Consider the following 19115-nt stretch of genomic DNA (forward strand, 5'->3'; position numbering starts at 1 on the left):
CTACCCATAGCTACTTAAACAGAACATTAAACAACCTTCATTCCTTCTCTTAGAGGAGGGTCACTGCTCTCTACAGGGAACACTGGCTGTCTCCAGCAGCTCCCACTCCATCTGAACACACAAACTCTTATGGCAACAGGCACAGATGAAAACTTAAACCAAAACCAAAATGAACAGAAACACATCTCACTTGAAGCAGCTTTATAATGCAGGAGTCTGATTAAAGTGGAGATAAGTCAAACAGGCAGCAAGACCGAGATGTGACAGTCATTTTACCTCTGCTCACATGGCTGTATCGAAGGCACACCGATGACCTTTGAGCCAGTTCAGAAGCTGTCCTGTATCTGTGAAAGTTCAAGTCAATTGTGCTTTGAATAAATACTTCTCTGTAGTTACACTTGAACTGCTGCATTATATACTAGAAATACAGAAAGTGTCCATGCACAGCCCTGAAGCACTTTTGAGTTTAGCCCTTGGCAGGTTAACTCATGGATCACAGAAGTTGTAGGCATCACCAGTACACAGAGATGGCAGGCACACTCCCACAGACACAGCATCCAGAGCTGACTGGCCAAACCAGGAATCACAATGGAAGGATGTAAAGCAAAACTTGCTCATAGGAGTTGGGCACTCAAGATTACTGCTGCAGAACTCCATCCAAGCCACTGGAATAACTGGTAGGACTCTGTGCTAGGACAAGCTCACTGCTTGAGTTCACGGTTCAATCTAACAGGACTCTTCAAGAAATCAGACAGCAGCTGACCTAGTTACCAGTCACCCACCTTGTTACTCATTTATAGTTGTCACTTTGTTCTTCAAAATTCCTCCTTTAAGCTTTAACAAAAAAAAAAAAACCAACCAAAACTAATCCAGTGCTTAAGACAGACTAGCAACTGAATCTGGTAAGGCTTTGGGCTGACTCTGACAGGAGCACAGCACTGCTTGGAACCAGTGGGCTTGCTGGTGCCATCAGTAGCACACTCAGCCCACCAACAGAAGCTGTACAGATCACAGCAACCCTGAGGTAATAAAAGTATAAAGGAAGAGATGGAATAAATGTGAGATATGTATGACAACCTTGTCACCTAGAAGAGATTCTGAGACAGACACTCTTGCTAATGACACAACAGGAGCAGCAGTGGAAAAAAATAATGGTCAGTATATTTCAGTTTTCCCTTTGTTTTACACACACACTCCCCTTAATGGTATCCATGCAGGCTTCCCTGCAGAACCATCACTAGTGTTAAAAATCAGATCTTTAGTCTGTCTTTCTGTCTGTACAAAGTGCAGTTGGAATTGATTTTCATCTCCTAGACTGGTTGCAGAAAGGGCAGAAAGCCTTCCTCTCCCTTCTGCCTAAGTCACCCCATCCTAGTTCCCCTCCCTCCTTAAGAACTTTTCAAAAATTAAAAGCCTTGATGAAGCATGATCAGAGACCAGTTTTGTCACTTTCTTCCAAAAGAAAACCCTCCCCAAACCAGAAAGGCCAAGACCCAAACACTCAGCGCCTCACACTCAGCGCCTCAGCCCCCAAAAACAATAGCTCCGTTTAAAAAAATAAATAAATAGTGTGTATATTTCATGCTGAAAAAAAAAAGTCACAGAAAGGATTCATTTTTTGGTTTTCCCTCCCCCAAACATGACACCAGGCGTTTCTCCCCCCTCCCCTGACGTAGACACGATGGTACATTCCAACCGGCAATGTGCATCTGTGTTGAAAATGAGTTTCTACTCCTGCACGGTCCCACATGCATCAGGGAGCATCCAGCTAGCTGCTAAAGCAGAGCAAAGGCTTTCAGGTTTTGGGTATGGTCCCTGCCTGTTCCTTTGGTCCGTCTGTGAAAAGGCTCCTTGCTGCTCCCAGGTCTCTGCTCTTGTCTGTCTCCGGTAAAACGCGTCCTCTGGTCCCCACGCCTCCCAGTCACTGCAGCTTCGTACCCAGCTTGCGCTGTCTGTTTCTGCAATGGCAACACAGGGAGGGGGTGAGAGAGGTGGCTCCCCCACCCCACTGCAGGGTATTGAGGCAAACCAGTGGGCAACAAAGGAGGGTGAAAGGCTCTGCTGAGCTCCACGGGAAAACAAAGCTGCCCCCACTCTGCTGAGACCAGTCCTTCCTACTCTTTACCGTCCTAGAACATGCACTTAAGTGTCTGAAGTGTGCCTGAGTTCACTTGTGGATGTAACATTATAAACAACTGTTTGCAAAGAACAGGGGCTGGGGAGCTGAAACACTGTTTAAATGAAACATTCTTTAATCCCAAACACTCCCCAGCAGACTCACCTCCCATGTGCAGTAGTTAACCCACAACTTGCTGTTTCTTTACTCTGCACTATTCTACCCACATATTAGAAAGTAAATTAACAACTCCACCTGCCAAGCCAAACCAGCTACAGCTCCTCCACCCCCAGGATGACTTACCTTGCCTCTGCTCTTGTGACTGTGTATTCAAACCACAGGATGTTAGGAATGAGGCTGGTATCTCGGATTAAAAAGAACTCTGATATTGGCCTGGCAATGGAAAAGGTGAGGGAAAGAATTAAGACATTTCTCCACCCTAATTATCACAAAAACTGTTCCAGGCTTAACACAACTATTCTGTTACACTTGAGGCTGGGAAAAGAACTCCTTAAGTTTGATTTTAAACCCTTTTTTTCCCTCCTTTCCTTACCCAGCATTTCCAGACTCTGCTGCATTTCAGTGGCTTTGCAGTTTCCCTGGCTCATGAAGATGTTCATTAAAGAAGGTCTGTTCTGCTTGAAAAGCTTCTCCAGAACTCTGCCACACCTCACAACTTTAGCAGAGCTTCACCAACCCAAAAGTTCCTTAAACTTCCTCTCTCCCCTACCAGTAATGTGTAAGGGTGCATGTGCATGCATGGGAAAACGTGGAGGAACAAGGAGGTGACACAACACTGGGTGTGCAAAACTGGGACAGAACCCAGGAATTCTCATTTCTAACACCTGTAACTCAGATCCTAGAAGTCTGAGCAGCCCACTCACAGTCAGGGGTTACACAGCTACAACTAAAACTTGAGACTGAAGTATCCTCATGTTTGTTTTGCTTCAGATGCAAGGTACAATTTTGACACCACTTGATTAGGAACATTTTCTTTCGCCAGGTAATTGCCACTCCACCAGCTCATTGCAAGGGCCTCATTCAATGAGCAAAACAGCACTCCTCAGAATGCAGACTTGCAGGAATGAAACCTCCACAGAATAAAGAGACTTACCATGCAGCTATCCTTGGGAAGAGAGGAGTTAATATCTCTTGTGTGAAGGCAAACCAGGCTATGGCCATAATGCTTCCGGCCACACCTCCATATAAGACTTGGCTCCAGGTGTGGTAAAGCAGATAAACCCTGCAGGGAAAGAGAAGAGTCACCAGACAAGCTTTCAAACAAGAAAAGGCATGACTGGAGGGCTGGTGTTTCACTGGACCCTCAGATGTTCTGTGCAAATTATCCTCCAGATGTTAGAAGTAGGGGAAAAAAACCTGGGTGAAACTGTTTTCCATTGTGCAGCAGTTCCAGCTTCGAGTACTTCTAGTTTGAGCTTAACAGCCTTCCACATTCTTCATGGATCTTTGGATTAACTGAGGAACTCCCACTGTTGGCTCCCACAAGAGACCTTTCCAAAGCTAGTAACAGGACAAGTCCCCTCCAAGCCACCAAAGCTGGAGCTTAAAGGCTTTTAAGAACACAGATAGCATTTCTGTTAGGATTCTGCTGCTCTCAGATGTGACTGCACAAAGGCTGCACCACCACAGTGTGCTCACAGTGTGCTTCCTGGGACTGCAGCCACTCAGCAAGCTGTATTAATGGGCTGTTAAGTTATCTCTGGGCATGAGCTACATGGGGCACGTTCAGAATTCTTTTAACTCATATATCATAAAGCCATTAAGATCATCTTATCTGACCCTCTGCCTAGCACAGGCCACTGGATTCCCTCAATTTAATTTTTATTTGAATTAGACCATATATCTTACGAAATTGTCCTGTCAGAATGTTCAAAATAAACAGTAATAAGGAATCAGCTCTAGTGTACAGTCAACTGTGCCAACAGGCAATTACTTTCCAGTGGAAAACATGGCCTTATTTCCAGCCTAGTTTGTCTGGTTTCCAATCACTGGAGCTCATTTTCTGTGTGTGTATATGTGCTCATACACACCTTTTCATCTACAAAAGGGGAAAACCAAAATCGTTATCCAAGCTTACTTCTCTTTATTCATCTTACTGAAACTAAATCTTGCAAGTCAAAGGGCTATAAATGTTTTTATTAACCAATGCTTAAGCAAAACAGACTGACCAAACTGTAGCAATGCACATGCTGGTATGCCAAGGCATGGTGCAACACTCACAGGCTGAGTGCTGGGAAGTGGGTGAGGCAGCCAGGCTCCAGCACAGCCATGGAGCTAACAGGGAACTGATCCAAGCTCAGCTGGCCTTGGGTTTTCTGAACAATCCTGTGAAGCACCACACACGTAGCACCTTTGCTTATCTGAAGGGCTTTGTGACAGCACAGTGCAAAGCTCTGACTCGTATGACGCAGTCAGCAAGAATGAATCAGAAATGAAGGAGAGGGAATGACAGGTCTGATGGCTGTTAAAGGCCACAGGACTGTATGAGAGCATAAGACAAAACAATTGCTCCATACCTACTATATGAGACTAGCAAAGCCACTGTGACGAGGCAGATGGACAGTACATGTCGCCATAGTAAATCCAGAAACCTCGCATTGTTTGTTTGGTGCATTCTGAAAGAGATGGAGAGCCATTAGCACAGGGGCAGGGAGCTGAGCACTCCTTAGCTCTTTTCTCACTATCTCTGCAACCCAAAAAAAAAACTCTACTCCAGTGGGGTCAAGGGCAGCTCAATACCACCCCAGCAGCAATCTGTCCCACTGGCAGCAGTGGAAGAGAAGCCAGAAAGCCACACTTCTCTCTCTCCAACTGGTAATAGGGATTGCTGTGATGGAAGGCAGAATGCTCACAATTACTGCAATTGATGTGAAAGGCACATGCTGAGCATATGCAACAGGGAGTCAAGACATCAGAGTTCCTCCACCATCCACAAAGCCAGGAGGAACTGTGAGTTTTGTCTTCTTCCACAAGTGGAGCCACAAGACAGAGCCATGCCCCAGCGAGAACTTGAGAAAAGCACAGCACAGCATGTACAACCAGGACTTGGTAAGGGAGATGAACTAAAAGGTCATGCACGTGGGCAACAAGTATTACCTAAGAGACTGCAGACAACCCCACTGACAAAACTGAGTAGACACATGAGAAAGCAGCTCTTCTTTCCTCCTCCCTGTTCCCCCTCCCCTCTTCCCTCACACCAGTGGATCATCACAGCTTAGAAAAGGCAAATCAGGAGACCTGCACCCAGACAGGCACAGGAGGCCCACCCATACCCTTCAGTTTTCAGCAATGGTAACTACAGTCCTACATTCAGGCTGATTGACAGACATGCTTCAGCCACAGCAAATTGTGCAGTTCCTCAGATTTCATTCCACTGTGCCACTGAAGTGGCACAGAGCAGGGCAGCCATCTACTTCACATTAACAGCCAAAACCTGACATTGGATTTTTACCTTAAATAAAGGAACAGAAAGGAATAGACAGAGAAAAACCACATGAATTGGGAGTGGCTGGACGGCATCCCATATTTTGTGGTCACTGTTGAATGGGCTTCTGGGAAGAGAAGAAGAAAGAGTATGGTCAAGGTCTACTCTGTAAGTAGCAGCTGGAACACTCCAGATGTGAAGCCAGACCCACTCTGCTGGAGAAGGTGCACACGGAGGTCACGGGACACATCTCTGCTCAGATGGCTCTGCCAGCTTTCTTACACCCAAACATCCAAAGCCAACGTCAGGCAAAGGGGAAAACACCCTCTAACCCCCGCTAAAACATCAGCATTCCACTCAAAATTCAACCAACTCCATGACAGCAGGGGGCCACACTCATACTGTACCTTCACAGGGCCGTGGCTCCCGGATTACATGTTTTATTAACCAGTTCACTCCCTCGTTGAAGGCCAGCCCTCCCAAGAAAGAGATCTGTGAAGGCAAGATAATCATGTCATCCTATCCAAAAGATCCATCTACTTACCAGGCTCTCTCTGTTGACAAAACCCCAAACCATACGGTTCTAGTTTTCTTTTCTGACTACTAGACTTAAAACCAACAGCTTTAAAACCCTCCACCTGAGGAAGAAAAGCATTTCTTTTTCAGCTCACTTTGTGTGTTTGGCAACAGATCACATACCCACAGCTTTATATATGCAGCTTATTTATATGTATATATGCAGCTTTTCAGCAGATGATACTCAGAGACAAAAATGACCCTGTGGAGCAATTCTGTTGGCATACTTCCACCAGCAAGTGTAAAAAGTGACATTTTTGAACAGGGCAGGGGATTGTCTTTCCCCAGTGCCCAACAGGGGGAGTGCACACACTGTTATTTGGGCAAATAGCTTTAAAAAGGTGACTTTTCAGGTTTTCTGGCTTTTTCCTCTACAAATATTTTCATCTTGAAGCTGTTGTCTTCAGTCTAAATTGAAGTCACCTTCTGAATTGAGCCAGCCTGGTAGCGTTTATTTTTACTTTAATCCCACAGACCGTGCACCTCCCCTAAATTAGCCTTGCTGCTGTGATTGAATTCCCAGCTGGTGATGATACTCTGCCTCCTTTTCACTCTATGTCCTGAGCTACAGGTCAGGCTGCTGCACGTCAGCTACTGTCTCTCTCCAGCTCAGTAGTGACATCCCACATAAAGAACTGGGAATCCACCCCAACACTGGCCTCATTACCAACACCTAACAAGCCCATACATTCAAAACACTCTCCATTTGTGCAGTAGTTACTGTAGCTTATTCTCTGAGTCAACAAGAAACCTTTGGGTTGCCAAAACCTAACAGCTGCTTTTGATAGCTAGCATCGTCTTAGTAACCTGGAAGTCTCATTCCAAGGTCCCTCAAGCCAGTGTTTTCCACAACACCATCTCCCTGTATTAGAAACCTGTTGCCAAAATCCTTTCACTAGCCCTTAGTTTGTTGTTTACTAAGGGCAAATGTAACAAGAGGTTTAACCACCTAAAGGAAATTTATCTATGACACTGATTCCTAACTACCTGTCAGAGCAGACATAATGCTGCTTGTATTACAAAAGAGTTCCTTGTTGGTCATTTGGAGCCTCTTTGGTATCTGATTCACAGCTGTGAAGCATCCCTTACAGAGAGATCCACTCCCTTGGGAATCTGTAGATTTTATTTTGTATCCCCTTATCCCTTTTTCTGCCTCAGTAGTTCAAGGAAAGCATATCCTACTGAGCTACACACAGCATCTCCTGCATATGCTGCCCAGCTGGCAGAAATCTACTAGTGCTATGATCCTACTGGATCTTGGGAATGCTCCCACTCTGCATCAGCATTCTGTAGTCCCTGAGACAAGTCCCTCGATGTTTTTGGACAGATAATGCCCAAAACATCCCACAGTAACAGAAAAGTCAGCACAGGCTAAGCAGTCTTTTAACGTGGTACAGGTAACAGGTGTCTCCTGCTGTTCTTTGACATGAAGATCACCTTACCTAAGCTTGCTCTTTAAAAGAGACAAAGAAAAGATGCATGAAGTGACAAAGGAAAATACTTTTGTTGTAAGGAGAAGCTGGGAAGGGAGAGGAGGACTCACCGTGTGCAGCTCTCTCTTGAATATGATGAGTGTTACAAAGCCAACAATAATGAATATTGGGCCGAGACTCAAATAAGCTAAAAGCTGACCAGAGAAATCACCTAGGGAAACAAACAAGAGAAACAAATCAGTTTGAACTCCACAGACACTCACTACCATCAGAGCATGGGGTAGTTGGTGCCCTGAATCCCTGAGAGCAGAGGGGCAAACTCAGCACTGCAGCAAGTCTCCATTTTGCAGACTGACTGCTGCTGCTCCAGCCTGTGAGGAGCCCAGGCAAGGAAGACAGCAGTGCTTACATGCAGGCTCAAAAGCAAGGATGAGAGGAGCTTGGCATGGTTCAGCAGAGATTACTGCCAGCCACTTTACAACAATGACCATGGGTGTGGGCCCAGAGGCACTTTAATCCAACATAAGCACCAGGCTGCTGCAAGAGAGGCAGCATCTTTCCCTCTCCCTCATTCATATTGCTTCCCTGCGCCAGCAATTACCAGCAAACACTCCCCAAACAAATCCTTTCCCACTCCCTTACTAAAATGGGTTAGTTTTCAGCTGGATCAGCTCCTTAATCTGTCTCACCATGTGTCTGCATGAACACTAGCATTAGCAAAAAGAGGAGGAAATACATAGCTAAACATAGCAGGAGATAAAGGGGGAAAAAGAGACTGTTTTTTAATCAGTTGCCCACTTATGTCACACAGAAGTGACTTTGTGCCTCTACCCCAAATAGCTAACAGTCTAGTTATCCTCCAGAGAGAATCAGGGAGCAGCATGAGACCTCAGAATAGGTCATAAGGTACCTCAAAACCTTTATCCTGAACTACCATACAGAAGTAGGCAAACAACAGTAAAGAGCAGCAATGTATTTTATCTAAGTTTCTCTTGCCTCTGTTCCCTGAAGAGAACACATACAGAAGCATTTGGAGAGATGTCAGCATAAATTGTGAGGAAACAAGAAATTACAGACTAATTTTGCTTCAAGAGTAGCAATCCACATCAGGAGAGGGAGAACTGTCTACCAGAGACTCTTTAAAGACAATGTAGCATGAACCCAGTGAGCAACTTAAGAGACAGGACGCTTTGTGTATTGGATGTCAGAGACTAGGTCTACTCCAGCCCATCACTGAACACAAAAGGATCAGCTCCTACATAAATTTATCCTTCCTCTCTCTTCTCAAAAGGAACCAGGATGCCTCTGCAAGGCTGAGCATTGGACTCATTCCTGGATCAATTCCACTGCAAGATACCGAGTCTCCCCAGCCCACACACCCAGGTTTTAAAGCAGCACTTGGCAAAATGGACTTTAACCTCAGCCTCTGAATACTGCAGCTGAGAAAGTTAATGCACTGCTACAAAGTGCCCACTGCTGCTGTTATTGCCACAGAGCTGTGGCTACAGCAGGTGCACTGCACAGATCCCTCTGGAATTCCAGACTCTGGGTTAGATTTGGGAACCAGCAATATCATCAGCAAGAAGCGCTTGCAGGAGTTTTAGTCTGCAATGCCAGTGAAACGAGGAAGAGCTGGAGGACAAACCCCCAAGAATACTGAGTTCTCACTGAAGTGAGGTTCTATTTTGGTTTTAACCTGAAAAGCATTAGAAATTGAGACATTTCTTGCACCATATGGCAGGTTTGCCTTGCATCAGGTGGGTTCCAAACGCTCCCAAAGCAGTACAGTGATGTATGGTGGTAAAGTGGATGTGACTGTATCAGTTTCCTGGCAATAGAGATACCAAAAGCCTTATGGTTTTACATAAATCACAAAGCTCTCCACAAAATGAATACCATCTTAAAAGATGAGGGGATTCATGAGACACCAGACAATCCAAACTATTCTGAAAGCCTGAGGAACAGTCTCGATTCCCCTGTAACCAAGTGAAGAGAGCACATCATCACTGAGGAATCCCCATGCCTCAGACCATTCCCTCTGTTAATCCATGGTACATAAAGCCTTAGCTCTTCACAACTAAAAGACAGAATTTTGTGAAGTAGAAACCAAACCAGATTATTTGTCTTCTCAGGGGGGTTCTATTTCTTGTGCAGATGGTGGAAGAATACTGAAGGAAGTAGTCTCTTAATTTAAATAGGAGTACCAAACTCAGCACTCTCCACCATGTAATATGTTTACATATCCAATAAATCAAGCCACTCAGACTTCATCAGCACACAACTCATATGTGAACCTGAGGCAGAGAATCAGAAACCATCACTCCCAGATGTTGCCTGCAGGCAGAACATCAAGTCCTTTGCTCGGATAACCTTAATGCAATAGCTCCCGAAACATTTCATCCATCCATTTGAAACAGCACAGAGATAGCATTAATAACACTTTCTGTTACTGTGGCTAATGGCAATCAAACAGAATCTCATGCTGAAGCCACTTATTCTAAAGGAGGAGGCAAATAAAATAGCTGTGCACTAAATGAAAGCAGCACTTCTGCTGTGCCCTGGAACTCACTAACACCATCATAAACATCCTCTCTAGATTAGGGGTTCAAGGCAGAGATGCACTAAGTAAACCAGCTCCAGAGTGACTGAAATGTACCCATGTAGAAACAGCCCCACACACCAGGACAGGCTGGGGGTGATGTGCTAGAGAGCAGCTCTGAGGAGAGAGACCTGGGAGTTCTGATGGGCAGCAACCTCCAGAGCAGCTGTGTGAAAAGGTAAACACTGACATGTCCCTTAACACAGACTACACATACAGACCAGAGATGCAGCCACGACAGTCTCCTGAGCCAGGGGAGATCCCAGTTGTAGCCCAGCCTCTGTCTCATTACAGAACTTGTTTCACCTCTTTGCATTTGTTTCTCAAGCATCACTTCTTCCCACACACACTCTGTGCATCTCCTCCTGGGGAGGAGACCACAAACACTCAAGGAAGGAAACACAGAGAGAGCTGCAGGGGTTACAATGGTATCACATGAATATACAGGCAAAAGTCCAGAACAGGGGATGTGATGGAGACCAGAGCAGAATGAGTTAGTCTTATGATGAGAGGCAACTTGGAAAGCAACTAAAACAGACTGTTTCAGTCTCACTGTCGTGGTGTGGGGAGGGGGAATTGCATTGCTTTTTCCTGTAGGTGACACGTTTTTCTGTAGTGCCCAGTGACAGAACAAGGGGCACAGGCTGCAACACAAACAGTTCCACTGGAACACAAGAAGAAAGTCCTTGGGTGCTGAGGTGAGGGAGCCCTGGCCCAGGCTGCCCAGGGAGGATGTGGAGGCTCCTTCTCGGGAGGTTTCCAACCCCAGCTGGACACGTTCCTGTGCCCCCTGAGCGAGGGGAACCTGCTTTAGCAGGGGATTGGGCTGGAGGAGCTCTGCAGGGCCCTTCCAACCCCCACCATGCTGGGGTTCTATGAAATCCCCAATGAAGAAGGCAAAGCAAGCTCTGAAAGGCCAGTTCTCATCACCACACAGTACTCCCAGGGCCTCAGCACTGAGTACTCGTGTCGTTCCTATCTACTCACACACTCCAGGGAGCTCGGAGGCATACTCCCAGGGAGAGAGGACCTGCAGGAGAGCTCACAGTTTCCAGGCCAGTCAGATCTAGCAGGTTGTCCCCAACTTTTTAATAAAAATTATTTATTTTCTTCATTTTACTAAACTTGGGAATTTTGAAGCAATTCCTCCAACCAGGAAGAACAGAGACAAAATGTCTCAAAAATAGACAGCTTTGGTTTCATTTTAAACTCTGCTTTTTAAAAACCCAGCCCTCTCTGGGCATCGTTTCGGGCTCAAGAGGCAAAACATAAAGAACCCAACTATCTCATTTTTAGGCATCTAAGAGTAAATAAGTGAAACACTATACATAGCTCAGAGCACATCATTTCTTGTTCAGCCTTCATTCAGCATCTACTGCTCCAACACTTTACCCAGCATTCTTTCAGCGGAAAGATCCAAGCATTACCACAATACTTAACCTGTATATAATGTAAAAATGTGAATCAACAGCACCCTAAACCACATCCTACCACAAGACCTAGCTTTGCCACCACTGCTTCCTATTGAAGGATCTATTTGTGGCACTGTTGCTGGTCCTGTGTTCTTGAATAAATGGCTGCGTGCAAATTGCACAGAGAACATGCAGTGGATGTGTGTCACATGCATTTACACCAGTAAATATTCATGATGGATCGTCATTTCCTCTACTCACACACATCCTGATATCACAAGGTGTGGGACAAGTAAAAATACCTTCAGGAGGCTTTAAATTATGACATAAAAAGCACATATCAGATGTGGAAGTTCTGCAGGAAGATTAAACGTGAAGCCCTGCATTAAAGAAGCCAAAGGAGTGAATGGCTGTGGCTGCTTTCAACAGATATTACTCAGCTATGAAATGAGCCCTGAGTGGTGAGCTACCACTCTAAACAGAAATCACAGCAAGGTTTATCAGAGCAAACATTCCTAGAGGAGCAACACATGCTGATACTGAATGGAAATGCTAACCTCTGTGACAGCTTACATCCACAGCACAAGCACCTCTGCTCTGATGGGCTGATTCTGCACTCACTCCAACTCTGCCACACCGTAGTAAACGCTTTTCACAACTAAGGAAACACTTTTAGGTCATTTTGCAGAGAAAGGATTTGTCACTCTAAGTTTCTGCCCTTCAAGGGTTTGTCCCATGTGAGAAGAGGCAGTTGAGAAGGTCACAGAGGTTTAAGAATCCCAGCTGCAATGGAGAGAGGAAGTTTTTTTCTTTTCTCCAAATACTACAAAACCCCAAAGAAATCAGGAACTCAATGTCTCTCCAGTGAAACTCACCCTACGGACAGGAAGTCCCTGAAGATGAGTTTTAAGTCTGCAACACAAAAAGTCATCCCATGCAAAGCAATGCACACGGGAAAAAACAACCCTAATTACACACACAACATGACAAGATTTAGTTTAGTTGTCATCAAACAAAAAACCCTGAGGCTTAGTGTGAGTCAATACCTTCAGAGTAGTATCCAGGGCTCTGCAGCAGTCAAAAAAGGCAAGAAGGTTTTTAAGAGCGAAATAGAAGCTACTGTTAGAGCACTACAAACACTTATTATGCAATTCTGGTGTCACTATCTAAAAAAAGGGATAGTAAACACAGAAAAGGCAAATAGAAAGGGGACAAAGATAACAAGCATGCAACAGCAAGCCTTCAGAAAATACAAACTAGCTCAGATTTTCCTCTGAAAAAGGCAAAGAGAATACAGCAGTTGCATAAAGTCAGGAAGAACAGGGAGAAATGGACAGTAAATATTTGTTACCTCTCACTGCACATGAGACAGAGAGTGTTTGATGAAATTACCGAGCAGTGGGCTTAAAAGCAGCAAAGAAATAACAACCACATTAAGTTCTAAAGCTCAGTGCCAAAGGCACTCCAAGCTCCAAAGCGGAAATGGGTTCAGAGAGCAATTAGACATATTAAGAGTAGAGCTTTTATACATCCATCAAAGGACTTAACAATCCTGATGCAATCATCAGCTGATTACTGGAAAGATGTACAGAAGAAGTATCACTCCTGCCTACCTGCCAGCAATGTGATACTATGTCAAATCATTCCTTGGGCACACTGAAGTAGTTGCTGCTACGAAAAGCTCCAGGACCAAACTTTTCTGAAAGTGCTAGCAGGACAATATTTTTCCAGACTATCCTCTTGAGCAGCATGCTTTAACACACTGCCAAGTAACACTGTCATCGTTGGTGTCTACTCATCATCTTTGATCTTGACATTTACTATTGGTAATATTCCAGTGAGGCCTCCAAGACCCCATTACTCAGACCAGTTTGCAGTTGACTACCACAGCCTTCATTTGTTTTTCCTCACTTGATCTTGCTCAAAGCTGACATGGCAAAGAGCCCCAGAGAACTGAGCAGCCATACAAGCTGTAAGGATGAGTGTTTTGCGCTATATCACTATCAATAAGGAAACATTAGATAGAGGGAAGGATGAGCACCCTTCTGGAGACACCTCTCCCCTTCACAATTACAGGCAGAAGCCCAAGAGCAGGCTTCATCTGAGAGACAGAAATCATCAATGACTGCTTTTCACCTGGTCACAGCAAGAGGGACCATCACTCTTGGCAGATGAAAGCTGAAATGACAGCAGTTCCACGCTCAAAGTCTAAAGAGAGGAGATTTTGAAGAGCTGGTTGCCACAGCGGCTCAGCACGCTGCACTCCAGGCCAGCAGCCTCTGGGATGAGCAGAGAGCAAGAGATGTTTGCCACACAAACAGTGCATGTCATGCCAAGACAGCTTAATAATTCATGTTGGTAAAAGTAAGATCTATTTCTCCTTCTGACTCCTCTCTGTCAGCACAGGGCTGCATTAACCCTGTTGTGCTGAGCACGCTGCCAACACTGCTATTTTATAAATATACATTATCCAGCAGCTTTAGAGACCCAGTCTTGGGCTGTACACAGGCAGAATGTAAACAGCTTTCTAAATAAAGTTAGAAGCACTTTCCTCAAACCCAGGTAAAAGCATCAGTCCCAACCTCTTAGTGTAACTCACTTTTCCAGAGCAAAACAGATTAAGAAACTTTTGCTCCTCCAGCTGTTAGAATGTTTTAGTCCTTTGCTTCCACTTGACAAGCTTCTGTAACCACCAGTTTTACCCAAGACACATGTAGTGTTTATCCCCTCAATACGTTACCCTAACCTCAGCAATGATTTACCCCTTTCACCCCATCACCTCCTTCATCTGCCTGTATAAAATCACTCAGTACAGAGAGAAAATCATCGGGTCACGTCACATTCTCTCAGATCTGACAGATCACCCTTGCATGGCAATTTAACCACCTTCATTTCCCAAACCAATCCAACAAATAGTGCATAGGACACTCAGTGTATACCATCAGGTTCAGACAAGGAGAGAAGATACAAATATGAATGTATTGGTGCTACTGGAAAGATGATTCTCCTCTCTCCATGAGACCATCACATTATTATAGGTGAAAAGAGGGATGGCAGAAGAACATACAGGGTGAAGGAAAACGCAAGAGAATATGAAATGCTAATCTTTCACATGAAGTATCACAGAAAACCACAAAAGAGCCGAGGTGGGGTGAGTGTGAGGGGCAAGAAATAATATATTTCCAGCACTAGAGCTTTTCAGTGTTGGCACATTTCAAGTCTTCTGACTAAATGGGTACTTTCAACCCAGAAGATCCCTAAGCACTTTAAAAGCTTTAGGTATTGCACTGCTGAGAGAAGCTTTCAAAAAGAACTAAAATCCAGCTATGGAATTAGGACCTACAGCAACACTTTATGGCAAGTGAGGGACTTCCAGGAGAACTACCAATACTGGGAGCAGTGTTAGCACCAAATTCGGATTTTGACCAGGTTGTCGATACCAACAGTCTGACACTTCATGCCCTGCTTTTTCTGTTATCTTTGATTACTACAAGCAGCTAAAACATTTCCCCATCTCATCCCAAACCAGCACAGTGCAAAGCACCTGAAGAGCAGCTCCTAAAGACCACAATTACTAACAAGTCACCACATTTGAATAGAAACCCATTTGCATGTTGGTAGATCAGGGATTCATCCTACCATAACACGGACCAGCTTACTGGCACAAGTGCACAGGGACATGGCACAGGACCTTCCCAGCCCATTCTGCATACAGGCATCTGCTACTTCTCAAGACTGACTTTACCCAAACTCCCTTTGCCAAGAGCTGACCTACAGGAAGCCCTGTGCCCATGGTGCTCTGGGTATCTCCCACAGCACTGCCTGACCGAAGCATGGAGCCCTCTCACAGCACAGCCACAAAGCCAGCTGGTATCCAAGCCCACCTCAGAGGCACAGCCCCCTGGGATGCCACGAGGCAACTTCAGGGTGCCCCTGCCCTGTGCCACACCGGATCTGACCTCCAGCATCACCCAGGCACACGGGAGCAGCGCGGGGAAGGGACGTCCGGCCCCGCCACACACTGTGCGCTGCGCACCGGGCCCGCCCGGGGTGGGACCCACACCTCGAGGCCCAGGGGTAGCCGCACATGGCCGGGCGTATCCAGGGGCTGCGGAGCGGGCGCGGCAGCTGTGTGCAGACAGCAGCGTGACAGGAGAGGGCAGGCCCGGCCACGGGGCCCCGCGACAGCGGGCCACGGCCGCGCCCGACCTCCCCCCGCCCCGAGCCCGAACCCGCCGGGGGCTCGGTAGCCCCTGGAGCCCGGCACCTCGCCAGGGCGCATGCGCAGCCCCGAGCCCCCGTTCCCCCCCTGCAGCTCACTATCTGGCAGCGAGTCCCACCGCCCCCAGCGCGCACGCGCGCCTCGCCGCCTCAGCGCGGCCGCTCAATGGCTCACTATATCGCAGCTGCCAGCCCGGCCCTCGCGGGTGCCGTGGAGCAGCGGGTGGGACCAGCCACGGGGAGCGGAGCGGAGCGGCGGCCGCCGGGGAGGGCGGGCGGAGGCGAAGCGGAGCTTTACCTGCGGGATACTCGACGTGAGTGAGGGAGACCGGCCGCCACGGCGCGGGGAGCGAGCACTCTCCGACTGCGGCCATCTTACCCGGATACCGGGCCGGGCCACCGCGGCCAATCGGAACGCAATCGAGGGGCGGTGCGACCAATGGGCGGGGGCGCCGCCAGAGACGGCCCAATAGGGCTGCGCGGCAGGTGAGGCGCCGGCCAACCCACGGCCACCCAATTAAAAACCCGACCCGGGGAGGGGTACAGCCAATAGCCAACGGCCATCGGTGTCCAATAGGAGAGGGAAGCAGGTAGCGGGAAAGCCAATCGCTACAAAGGCGGGCATCATCGCCTTCGCTCATTGGCCAGAGCGGCGATCCAGATTAGCCAATGGGCAGCTTCCCTTGCCGCCAGCCCGCTGCGGCGCTGAGGCGGCCGGCGCGAGGCGCGGAGGGGGCTGAGGGCGGGTCAAAGGGCCGCTGCTGCCCCCGCTCTGCTGGGACCCCGGCACGGCCCTGCCCTCAGGGTCACGGCCCTGCCCCAGCGCTGCCCCGGAACGGCCCTGCCCCAGCGGAACGGCCCTGCCCCAGCGCTGCCCCGGCACGGCCCTGCCCCAGCGGAACGGCCCTGCCCCAGCGCTGCCCCGGAACGGCCCTGCCCCAGCGCCGCTCCCCGCCTCCTGCCGCCGCGCCCGGCCCCCGGAGAAGGTGAGGAGCTGCTTGGCGCTCCATGGGTACAGCCCCAAGCTGCCCTCCGCTCCTGTCACCCTGTGCAAAGGGGAAATGTGTTTTACAAACAGTTCAGTGATGAGCGGTGTTACTACAGCCACTGCTCTATAAGATAAAAGGTGGGTGTCGGGGGAAGGGGTGACACTGTTTTCCCGTAACAGAACAAGGGGTGATGGACAGAAGCTGCAACACAAACAGTTCCACTGGAACACAAGCAGCAAGTCCTTTGGTGCTGAGCTGAGGGAGCCCTGGCCCAGGCTGCCCAGGGAGGGTGTGGAGGCTCCTTCTTGGGAGGTTTCCAAACGCCCCTGGAACACGTTCCTGTGCCCCCTGAGCCAGGGGAACCTGCTTTAGCAGGGGGTAGGGCTGAATGAGATCTAGCTGAGCCTTTCAACTCCATCCCCTCTATGATAACACGATTACTGTGCTAGCCTCAACACATCTCTGCTTACCCTTGCAAGGGCTGAACAGACACAGCCTAAGCTCTGTGGAAAATACTCTTATTTATTTATTTAAACAACTTAAAGATGGTATTTTGATAGCCACATCTCCTTTATAGTTCTTTAAGGGGACTAGAGCCTGTGTGAACATGGGCATGCAAGAATAAAGCATGAAGTAAAGTCCTTCCAGGATCTCAGGAGAAAGCAGGATGCTGCTGATGATGCACATCATCCTTTACAGTGTACTGCAAAGGCCAGGCTACAGCTGGTTCAGGCAATACCTTTTTTTCCCCTTGGCCACTGAAGGCAAACTCTGAAGACCAAACCAAAATGAATGTTCCCACACTTCAGGCCAGAGAGTAATACTTACCTGGGAGGCCTGAGGGGAAAAAAGCAACACACTGTCTGTGTGCAGCACTTTTCAAAAGAGAGATAAATGAGCAGCATTACACAGAAAAGCAGGCAAATATACCTTCAGACCTAAACACCAAAGTTAATCCACTTTTAAAAGATAAAACTTACAGAAAAAGAAATATGGAAGAGCAGCACAAGAAGTGACTGACACAGGCAAGGGGTTGCCTTTAATTTTTATGTCAGGAAAACACATGGACTACAAGGACTTCTATCCCTTAACATGGTTACTATGATGTAAGATTTCAGAACAGGGAGAATTCTCCCTTTTCTTGCAGTTGTAATACACCTGCTTTCAGGGAGCAATTTTGACTGTCCAATCCATTTCAACAGCCTCTTCAAAGTCAGCACTTGTGTTCACATTGCAAGAAGAAAAATAGCATTAAATCTTACTCTTCAGAAGGGAAGTGCAAACACTTACCGCAGAAGTTCAGTGCCTTGCAGAAGGCTGCTACAAGGTAGCATGAGTGATTTACTGCTTTCATTATTCAAGTTAAATAAATCTCCTCCTTTCCAAGCTCTTGAATATAGAGTTATGCTGGCAGAGTGGATTACATTTGATCTATGTACCATGACAAGTACTGAAAATTGTGGGCTTCATTGCTATATGCACCCACTCCTTCCTGAACAGAAAAAGAAAGTGTCAATACACAGAGCAGCCTTTGCTCTGTTCCTTCAGCGTAAGAAAGCACAAAGCTGCTCTGGAGATGTAATGAGTATACAGTCTGACACCATGGAAACCCAGATAAACTCCTTTTAACTCCTTCAACCAACATTCAGGGTGTGGCACAAGACAAGAATGTTCCTATTCACGTTCATTTGCATGTATCATCCCTCATGCCAGCCTTGCATCAATGCTAACTGAAGCTTATATTTTTTTTAAGGGTATGGATGAAACTGTAAATCAGGGTGGAAGGAAACTGTCTTAAATGATTCAGTCTGGTTCCTGCATCGTTTGAAAATGAAAGTATTTAAACATACTGCAATTGCTTCAGAAGAGCCAGATGAGTTTCCTGCATTGCTCAGCAGATGGGCAGCTCTGATACCAGCCCACAGTCTCTTTCACATAGTTTAGGAGGCTGACAAAAAATGCTACAAGACCATGGACAATGTTTAAGAGGTTCTGCTCCTTCCTGGGATTTCTCTTATCACTTTATCACTGTCTGCTAGCACAGCCACACCACACCCAAACACAATCAAACCACCATGGAAAAAGACCAATCTGAAAATGAAACCCCACAGTTTTCAATCACTGCTTGAAGGACAACTGAGCTATCTTGTTTATTTTATAGCCTGCTTAACTGAAGGACTTGTCTTCAGTAGAACCAGGAAGACAAACAAAAGCCATTACATCTACTTGCTGTAAGTTTAGCAGTTTGACTCTGGGAAGAGCCTTGTTTTACACCATCACTCTAGTCCCAGAGGTGTCACAGCAAGTGTCACCTAACTCAGAAA

The 19115-nt window shown here is 46.9% G+C and overlaps 1 protein-coding gene across 1 annotated transcript; it reads right to left on the reverse strand.

The window, feature by feature from the left end:
* Positions 1 to 1548: 1548 nt before the first annotated feature.
* DOLPP1 (dolichyldiphosphatase 1) lies at positions 1549 to 16186 on the reverse strand. The gene is made up of 8 exons (XM_062011840.1): positions 16101 to 16186; positions 7681 to 7781; positions 5969 to 6053; positions 5589 to 5688; positions 4654 to 4752; positions 3231 to 3359; positions 2420 to 2509; positions 1549 to 1958 (listed from the first exon to the last, which is right to left on the reverse strand). Exons 1-8 carry the CDS (start codon positions 16174 to 16176, stop codon positions 1922 to 1924), a joined length of 717 nt encoding a protein of 238 aa, XP_061867824.1. The 5' UTR covers positions 16177 to 16186; the 3' UTR covers positions 1549 to 1921.
* Between the last annotated feature and the right edge of the window lie 2929 nt (positions 16187 to 19115).

Source organism: Colius striatus, chromosome 19 (assembly GCF_028858725.1).
Source record: "Colius striatus isolate bColStr4 chromosome 19, bColStr4.1.hap1, whole genome shotgun sequence".
Taxonomy (NCBI): Eukaryota; Metazoa; Chordata; class Aves; order Coliiformes; family Coliidae; genus Colius; species Colius striatus.